Consider the following 10,073-nt stretch of genomic DNA (forward strand, 5'->3'; position numbering starts at 1 on the left):
TCAGACGTTACTATTAACGTTTGAACATAAGTAAAAGCTGAGAAAATAATATTTATAAATAGCTTCGGATTATTTTGATACAAATCTATATCGGTGTATCACTGAATACACACCCCTGATTCGGGTGGAGTGGATCCTCTTCTTTCTCTTTACGATACGTTTAACATATGAAAATTAGCACGGATTAGTTAATATTACTACAATTATATGACCTACACCCTGATAACTACAAAGACATTTTGTAGCAATGACAGCGATCCGTATCGGCTTCACAGAACCTATAGAAAAAAATCAACATGTCGCCTCCTGTGATATTGCAAGGTGTTTTATCATTGAAACTTCAGTCAAAATCGAGATAAAGGGGCGTGGTCATCGATAATCGAGAAGATTTTCCTACCATGAACGAAAGAGATAAACAGTGTCAGGTCATGTAGTTCCACTGGAAAATTGAATATTCGTTCCCTTTTGCTGTTTTATAATGTTCAAATAGTATTTTATATACAAATAAACTTACTCACTCTTAAAATTAAGTCTTGAATTATGCATTAAGAAGCAATAAATATTCGACTATTTCGTATTTAGTTTTCTCGAAGGATTTAGTTGCGATACAGCAATTTTGACGTTCGAAAATTATTTATTTGCCAGTGACGTAATTTTTAAAGCTAATGTTTTTTAGATTTACGACAAAGCATAAATTGTTGTTGTGTTTCTAATAGCGAATGTGAAATAACTTTTATCACTCTGGTTTTATGTTTTACTCAACCTTCGATCCGTTTCTCGACGATTCTTTTCCAACAATTTCCTTTTGGTTTGTCTATGGTTAGAGCAAGAATGAATGAATGAGTGACTGACTTAATGGTGCTAAAACAAATGTCAGAGACTCGTTCTAATGGCGCGAGATATTTATTTCGTGGGGATCTAAGTCTGTCTGTAATATTTATTACATTTTAATTGGATTCCATTGAGAAAATAAGAAGTTTTCAGCAAATATTGTATTAACTTGTTAAAATGGCAACGAATAACAAAACTTTACAACTAATGGCGTCCAAACTTGGACTCGGCGATGAAGACAAAGTTCTGAAGTAATTACTTTTTTTATTGTGATAAATAAACGATATATTATTAACTACACTAATTGTTTTGCGTCTTTATGATATTCCATACAGTTTAATCTATATTATGTGCTTATACTTGTAACCTATTAAACTAATTTAATTATAATTTGGGCGTTTTATATGTACCACTACCTAATATTAAGTTGTTCTTTGTATTTGTAAACCATTCAATATTTAGCTGTTCTTAATAACCAAATTGTTGTTTTTCAGCAAAGCAGCTGAGTTCGAACGGTTGCTACAAACTAAGAGCATTGCGGGAAGTAACATGAGTGAAACAAGTAAAGTCGTGATTTGCCTGGACTTGGCTGCCACTATGTTACAGGCAGAATTTGATATTGTAAGTATGTTGAAAAGTAGGATAAAATAAATCGAATGATGATTTATTTTATCCTACTTTTTTTATCCTGCCCTTATCCTAATTATTTTATTTGGGGTCGGCGCAACATGTCATCTTCTTCCATACCTTTCTATCGGCCGTCATCTCACAAGAAACACTCTTTACAGCCATATCGTCTTTCACACAATCCATCCATCGTTTCTTTGGTCGTCCTCTTCCCCTATATCCATCCACATTCATGCTTAACGCCTTCCTTACCACATGATTTTCATTCCTCTGCATTACAAGCCCATACCATGACAGTGGGATAAAATAAATAACTATAATTTATTAAGAAAAATCTATATTTTTAATTTTTATTTAAGGCATGTCTTTCTTAAACTATAAACACCAATACCTCAATAATTTAAAATGCTCCTAAAACCTAACACCAGATTTTCAAATAACCTTCATTATGCTTATCTAATATTCTTACATTCATAATTTTATATTATGGCCTGGTAATGATTAAACCATTTTTCCATATAATTCCAGAAAACTGCTATCAAATTCTCAGGCCTTAAGCCCTCAGCCTATACCAACAGTAAGAAGGTTGTACAGAACCTTCTAGAACTGAACTCGGACCGTCTGACCACTGACAAGCTGTGTAGCACTCTCCAGTGTCCCGGTGTGCAGGAACTGGCGGATCGGATACTGGCGGAGTACCAGAAACAAGCTAAAATGGTAATGTTGATATGTTTTATTTGATAAAACGTCTTGTTTGTTTCTTAGTGTCTGTAAGTTAAATATTAAAAAGATTTCATGCAATTCTTGGTTCTTTCAATCTTTAGTCTTGAAAAAATAACTTAATTTCTATATTATATTTTTAATCAGTGTTTAGATATGATAAAATTACCTTTTAATTTTATAATTTACCTTATATTTACAGGAGGTGGATTTAAATCTGCCGCAATACGTCTGTATGGCTGTGTTTCAAGCCTGTAGGTGAGTGAATAACATTTCTTTGATATAAAAATAGGTTCACTCTTATTTCTATAAAAGAAGATACTTTAGAGTCCTATGTGTCTTCTTTTCGTCTAAAGTTTAGACCAATCATGGATAAAAACATTCTATGAAATAAGAGTACTCCATTACTAACACATGAAATTTATGGTTAACTGGTATCTTTGAGACTGTTCAAAGTGAAGACTGTGTAAACTAAGGTCTTAGACACAGAGATGCATCAAAATTGTTAATCTTTTCAAGTACTCAAACAAATAAGCTGTATTAATTTCAATCATATTTAAAATTACAGGGTCAGCAAAGTAAAAATATCAAAAAGCAAAATAGTTGAGAAATCAAGACTGAAACCTGCACAGTGGGCTAAATTAGACACTGACTGGACAAAGTTCACTGACTTAAACTTTGCTGCTGTTGAGAAGAAAAAGAGGGGCCGGGTAGCAAAGACTGCTGTTGTAAATGGTGAGAATTATGTATTTATTGAGACTTAAAGTAGGTTACCCTCCATAATAATATAACTTAAATATACTATAAAAAAAAATCTCCCGCATTAAAGAATTCAATCCTCGTGTCGCGGGGGTTTTCACAAACATACAATTCGCATACACAATGATACACAAGGATCACACAAACGCTTGTCCTACGCGGGGATCGGACCAACGACACATCGCGCACAGTGGGTTTGGCGTGATGACCTCAACCACTCGGCTATCCGTGGAAAAAAAGGGACTGAAGAATGTTTGGTTTAGCATAGGCCATCTATTTTACATTATTGTAATATCCATGCAAAAAGCGGTATGAAACCACATAAGCAGACGAATGTTAACCGCATTCCCGTCATGTTTGGATCTATACGTTTTAAGGGATTCGTGACTATAAGGTACAGAAAGAACCCTACCATAAAGGCTCCATTGTCTATTCGTCTGCCTGTCATTCATTAAACTGTATCTTATTGTAGATTTGAAGGGTAGACCATTTTCACTATTATTCAAGTTCTTTAGAAACCAAGAGGAATCCAAGATAGCCTGTTGTAAGCACTCATATTCGGTTTCAGTAAGAATTTGATACGCTTCATTGCCATCCAAATTATGAAATAGAGGTGAAAATTCGCCTTTTTCAAACACAGATTGAAAACAATTACTGCTTACATTATTTCTACACTGCAATGTTTATAAATTGAACACGCTCTATAACAGTCGATGATGAAATTCGTATTATATGTATACAGGCAGCGTGGCCGAGTGGTCTAAGGCGCTGGTTTTAGGCACCAGTCCGAAAGGGCGTGGGTTCGAATCCCACCGCTGTCAGATGTCTTTTTATGGAGTTTTTCTTTAGTATTTGGTTTTAAACATCTTCAGGTTGAAAACAAAAAAATCCGCGACATTTGGTAAAGCTGTCTTATTATCCATATATAGATTATTTTTTGACATTTTTTTTAATTTATGAGAATGTATATATAAATGTAAATATAAATCGCTTTCATCATATTTAAGCTGCCTTTGAAGCATTTAAATATATTGCCTTACAATTTTTTTCGAGAAATCCCTTGATCCTAATCTAGTTATCCTAAATTAACATACTTCTTTACTTTTCAGTTGAAAAGATCGAAGAAATGGAAATCGATACACCAATACTTGAAGTTATTCAAGAAACCGTAGAACCTTATGAAGATTGGAAGAAACGCATGCTAGAAACAGCTTATAAGGAGCTCAGAGAACTAGAAAAGACTGAATCTAGGAAAAGCGTAACTCCTAGGAAAAATATAACGCCTAGAAAGAGCCCTAGGAAATCAGTACAGAAATTCTCCCCATACAAGAGTCCCAGTAAGACGAATGGTGTTAGATTGTTGTTTCCTATAGATTTATGATCAATATGTCATTTTGCCCTCCACCCTGATGGCCTAAAAGAGTTAGTTTATACTGGATGCGAAAGGCTGTGAAAGGAGTCTCGTGGCATTACGTGAAGGAGGCCTATTTTCAGCTGTGGATCGACCGCTATAGACTTGATGTAAATTTGAATGAAAATCAATTTGGATTCACTGGCAGTTTCAGAACCCATACAATGAAAAAATTGTTGAGCATTGACTAAGACGAAATTATTAAATGCCATTAGTGTATTAACTTATATTGTAAATGCAAAAGTGTGTTTTTTAACGTCCTTTTTCATAAATGTAAATAATGAATAGATTTTAAAAATCTGAAAACCCACGATTACAAATGTCAGTCCAGTCAAATTTTATCTAAATCGATCAAGCCGTTTTTGTGGTTGTAAATGGCATTGTCATTGGGTTTGAAACTGCCGTGAAAATTTCAGCCTGCTAGCTTATCGGGACTTGTTTCAAACAAGAAAAGTGAGTGTATAAAAACGTGGGAAAATAGAAAGTCAGAGGCTAATACAGGCAAGCATCAAAATATTCGTCAAGTACTGCAGACTTGTATTGCATCAGGTGTTAAGAAATTACAACATTCTTTTTATTAAGGTGCTAAAATAAAGGTTTTTCTTGGTGTCTGTGACAAAAAACTCAGTTTAAAAATCAATCGCGTGTAAAGACAAATGTAAAACAACAATAAAGGTTACAAAATCAAACCAATTTAATATAACAGTCGTTTATTAATTCAATTTGTGTTTGAAAAAGGATGCACCAAGATTGTTTACCTTTTTTAAGTACCTAACTAAATAGAGTATAATTGAAACGATTTTTAAACGATGTTTTTTTTATAAAAGTAAGTTTTAATGCAATGGACTTGATTATTAAATTATGTTATTATATATTTCGTCGTTTTTATTATTTTGTCTACCGATAACTTATATGCAAACTAAGCTTGTTTTCTTGAGTAAAACTTAATGATTCACGTTTAAAAAAAGTTCATAATATTTGTACAAAAAAACATTTAAGAAAAAAAATATATTCATGTACCAGTAAGCAAATCTACACGGCCGCGCAAAAATGGCCTTTAAAATATTAATAAATTTGATAATATTTTTACTTTTATCTTCGGGAACGAGGGAGGACGTCAGTGAAGACTTCTCCTCACAACAGATCCTGAACCGAAGTGATGATGAGGTGTCCTTCAACGACCCGGCAAGACCAGCCCTGTCCTACCCGACATCCTTGGGCTTTCTGTTCGTATTCTCAACCTTGCTCATCGGCGTTGTGGTCAGAGCCATCATGCTATGGATCGGCATGTGTATCCCGTATCGAGTCGTCATGTTCACTCTCGGCGGGCTGGCCGGCTTCTGCGCTAACAGGTTCCCTTCCATAAAACCTATTGTTCACGTCTGCTTCATAGAGGTTGACGTGCTTCTAATCATATTTCTACCACTCCTGATTTTCCGAACGTCTTATAATGTTGATGCTCATTCTTTTTGGAGGAGCTTCCCCCAGATTTTATTGGTTGGGGTCCCTGGTGCGTTGTTGACGGCTCTAATGGCGGCTTTTATGGCATTTTACCTGATAGAATCGTCCTGGACTTTCTCAACGGCTTTGCTGTTCGGGATTGTGTGTTCGCCGATTTATCCTCTGGAGGTGGTAAAACAGTTGAAGGCTATGAGTAAAGGGAAGTACATCAGCGTTCTTTTACTCGGAGAAGGATTGCTTGGTGATGTGACGGTCATGATCGAGTTCACAGCAGTTTTTGGGTACATAGCAGGTGCTTTAACCGAAGCTTCCCAAATAACGTTGTTCCTAATCCGATATGCAGGCGGAGGACTGCTCCTTGGACTAGTGATGGGGAAAATAACTGATACCTTAGTATCTGTTACATACTACGATCTACTCTGCGCTGTAACCGTGACAGTGGCTGGGGCGTATCTAACGTATTACATTGGAGAGAAGTTTCTCTACGTATCAGGGTTACTTGGTACAGTGATAACTGGTGTCCTAGTCAGTAACAAGAAGTCGACGATAGCTGGCGATGTGGAACAGGTCGTGTCACAGTTCTGGATGATCTTGGGCCACGCGGCGAACACGCTGGTCTTCACTATGATTGGGGTTGTGATCTTTGAGAAGGTGAGCGACGTGATCAGCGTCAGACAAGTGTCGTTGATCTTCGTGACGTATACTACTGTGTATTGTTCGAGGTAAGTTATGTACCTACCTATTAATACCTATGGCTTTAATCTTGACGTTAATGTCTAAGAAATGCTGTGGCGGAATAAGAATACACCCATATACCACCCCACACTTAAATCTTCTGTAATGTCGGTTGGTAATCTTCTGTATCAGACGTAAAGCACATGGTTATAGCCGCTTCTCAGTATAAATTATTTGTAACCAAATCCCTATTTTCCCAAGCAACAGGCTAACGATTCAAAACCAGGCTAAAAGCTAGACGTCTTGATAAAAACAACCTAGTTTTGATATCATCCAACTCCTGGTTGCCTCAGGCTGATGGTGTACGCGGCCATGACACCGCTGCTCCGACACATCGGTTACGGGATGACGTGGCAGCACTGCATGGCGTGTGTGTGGGGCGGCTTGCGCGGCCCCCTGTCACTGTGTCTCGCGCTCATCGTGCTGCAGACGCCAACCGTGTCGGATGCAGGCGAAGTGAGTCTTAATAGAAGAGTTAAAATGGATAAGGGTGAAAAGAAGTCAGAATTAAGTAGTTTCAGATCAAAGAAGAAATAGGAGGAGATTTAGATTAAGGCAAAACAAATCAGAACAAAGGCATTTTTGTTTATTTTCAAGCACATATAGTGCTTCGTTCATACCGAAAACAAGTTTAGTTTAAGACTGTAGTATTGCTAGAAATGCGTTTGCATTTGAAGAATCGAAAAACTACAAGAACTATGAATCAAGCGTAGTTGGCAGGCTGAAATGGCAGTGGGCTGACCATATCTGGCGAAGCACCGATATACGTTGGAGCAGCCGAGTTTTAGATTGGACTCCATTGAACGCAGTGTAGACCGATGACCTAAAAAAAGTAGCTGGCTCTACCTGAATGCAGAAAGACAACTTGGCTACCCTGGCTAGATAGGCCACCACGCCTATGGCCAGCTATGAACCTCAACATTTTGAATTCATTGATTGATAGCAAGCAAAGCGATCTTACGCACTTATGCTACCAAACCTTTTTTCCCATTCCATTCCACTTTTCATACCTACCAGACGTTTTCTCCTTTCCCATTCCAGATCTTCATAATCCAAACAGCGGGTCTAGTAATCCTTTCCCTCCTAATTAACGCTACAAGTATGACGAAGGTTCTGAAGATCCTCGGCTTGGCGGAGATATCCCTCGCGAAGAAGGCTAACATGACGAACTGCGTTAAACGCATCATGATGACGAGGGACCGCTGTATCTCAATGCTGAAGATGGACAAGTTCTTAGCTGATGCCAACTGGGATCTGGTACAGGAAGGTGAGGGTATGAAATATAACGTGTTATGACGAAGACTAGTGAGAGAGACTAGCGAGGGAGTGACGTCTCTCTTCCAGAATAAAACCAGTCTTGCTTTAAGTGGTGGTGGTTTGTCTTCGTAACTGACCTGACTTTCCTAGAAGCGCTGTTCTTGATTGACTGTATAAAGTAAATAGCTTTAGGTAGAAAATAAGTTAAAACAAGTAGAGAAAACAAAGAGTAGTTTTTCAATTGTTCTTTTCCTAGCCTTTGTAGTGACGATACACTAGATTTTAAAAACGCCTTTTTTTACAAGATACAATAAAAAATACGTATCCAATTATTTTTTTAAGTCTGTCTGGGGTCCATTTTTTAATGTCAAATACCCTATTGTATGACAGAGTTTAAATTATGAAATAAAGAAGAATACAATACTATTTTATTCCACGACCATTACGATTATACCTCGTACATCAATATAGGCACTACGATCAAGCACCCGTACCAGCTGCAGATGTCCGGCCGTGACGAGGACAGTGAGGATGACACCTATATGGGGTACCACTACACGACCTGCCCTGACTGCGAGCGAGAGATACCCAACGAGCCCACCAAGAAAGAGTTCGCAGAGATGACCAGGTAACAAAATTTCCTTCGTTTTTTTTGGTAAGGCGGGGGAATCCTCGTGGACACCCACTCCCTCGCGGGAGGAAATGGGTAGTGTCAGACTCTTACTGACTAAACCTGAACCGCCGTGCTAGGTCATCCGAGTTTTGGTGTCGGTGTCTGGTGATTCAGTCTACGGTTAAACTTATGACAGATCTCTTAAAGAACCTGTTCATAGGCCGTTTAATATGCATGCCGAGGTAACGTGATTGTCCTGAAAGCTTGCCACGACCCCGGTACACAATGGACAAAGGGTGGAACATGGATCGGTTTTCGTTACTGAAAGTCTTACATTCCCTTCCCAAAAAAGGCTGTTACCATATAAAGAAAAATGAGCACTCATCATCACGATTCAAGATTATAGTATTTGGTTGTGTTGAGTCTCGGTTTCCTTAATATTTTACTTCGTTATTTCACAATACCACCAAAATCAACAAAACCGTTGCTTCTTGTATCAAACTTTTTAACAAACAGGGAAGCCTACCAGCGCGTCCTGAAAGCGTTGAAGATCTCCTACTGGCGCCAGTACGAGCACGGGAAGATCAGCAAGGATGGAGTCAGGGTGCTGGTGCAGGCTGTGGAAGTGGCTGCAGACTCCGAGGATGGCAGGGTTAATCTGGAACAGCTGGGGACGCTGTGGAAACCAAAGGTATTAAAAAGCATAGAGGAATGCCCACAGGACGCCAATTTCGCTATTAACAATTGCCGATGAATTAATGAAAATTGGATTAAAATGACAATTTAGTACGGGGCTGAACGCAAATTGTTAATACAATTTAAAACAATTGTATTAGAAAAATGCTTAAGAGCATACGAATAGTGTGACATCTAATTTCATTGGCCTTTGTAAATAGGGGAAATGGGGCCCTGGTCTACATAAACAAGTCGATTATTTTTTATTTCTTTCGTACGTCCATATTTAACACCTTTATGAAGTCATTAACCCTTAATGATATTAAAATGACTCTTTCTTTCAAGACCCATGCTGTATGGCTTCGTCGTAAACTTGTAAACATGATGACTCCAGAAGCGGCAAACGCTCAAGTGCCGCGACAAAAATGGCGGCAGCAATGTTACAGAGTGGTCACCAACATTTGGTTCGACGGATTTATATACTTCATGATCCTTTGCAACACCCCTGTCATTCTCTGTGAAGTGGCTCTGCCGGTACCGTCTCAAAAAGCGTTATGTTGACTTATAAGGGCTTTGAATTTGTAAGTATACTTTTGACATAGGTATTACATGTCATGTAAAATTGCGTAGTCATTTATTCACAAATAAATCTTAATTTCATAAAAATCGTTGAATTAGGCTTTAGTAATCGTCATTTGAAGTCGGTACTTCTAAGTCAAGATTTTTTTTCAAGTAGGCTATTGGCTAGTTTTCATCCGGCACTTTCAAAACGTTCAATATTGGCTCTAAGTGCACGGTTCCAAAATGCCATTGTTATGGAAAAGAACCGACAAAAACTTCATCATTATTATTGTATTATTATAATAACATATTATTTCTATTTACGCTTCCAATATTCTAGATTCTTCTACATCATTTACGTTCTGGAGATGATCATTAAGATGTGCGCCTTCGGCTTCTGTGGTTACTTCAAGTCGCATTGGA

General features: G+C 37.8%; 2 protein-coding genes and 1 non-coding gene across 3 annotated transcripts; all 3 read left to right on the plus strand.

Annotated features, from left to right (window-relative positions):
- The first annotated feature begins 518 nt into the window (after positions 1-518).
- On the plus strand, positions 519-5,165 carry LOC113507039 (origin recognition complex subunit 6-like). The gene is made up of 6 exons (XM_026889895.1): positions 519-1,082; positions 1,326-1,452; positions 1,987-2,175; positions 2,381-2,436; positions 2,747-2,913; positions 4,047-5,165. The coding sequence occupies exons 1-6, from the start codon at positions 1,009-1,011 to the stop codon at positions 4,316-4,318; spliced, it is 885 nt and encodes a 294-aa protein (XP_026745696.1). The 5' UTR covers positions 519-1,008; the 3' UTR covers positions 4,319-5,165.
- Trnal-uag lies at positions 3,679-3,758 on the plus strand. Its single transcript has one exon. It is a non-coding gene; the product is annotated as a tRNA-Leu (tRNA).
- A 217-nt stretch (positions 5,166-5,382) lies between the features above and the next one.
- On the plus strand, positions 5,383-10,069 carry LOC113507040 (sodium/hydrogen exchanger 8-like; the record flags this gene model as incomplete). Its single annotated transcript, XM_026889896.1, is given in 7 exon segments — positions 5,383-6,531; positions 6,838-7,000; positions 7,586-7,811; positions 8,273-8,429; positions 8,931-9,105; positions 9,435-9,670; positions 9,991-10,069. Coding segments are annotated over 7 exon segments (2,169 nt in total), but the record flags the coding sequence as incomplete, so codon positions are not given.
- Between the last annotated feature and the right edge of the window lie 4 nt (positions 10,070-10,073).

The sequence above is a fragment of the Trichoplusia ni genome, unplaced genomic scaffold (assembly GCF_003590095.1).
Source record: "Trichoplusia ni isolate ovarian cell line Hi5 unplaced genomic scaffold, tn1 tig00000378, whole genome shotgun sequence".
In the NCBI taxonomy this organism is placed as follows: domain Eukaryota; kingdom Metazoa; phylum Arthropoda; class Insecta; order Lepidoptera; family Noctuidae; genus Trichoplusia; species Trichoplusia ni.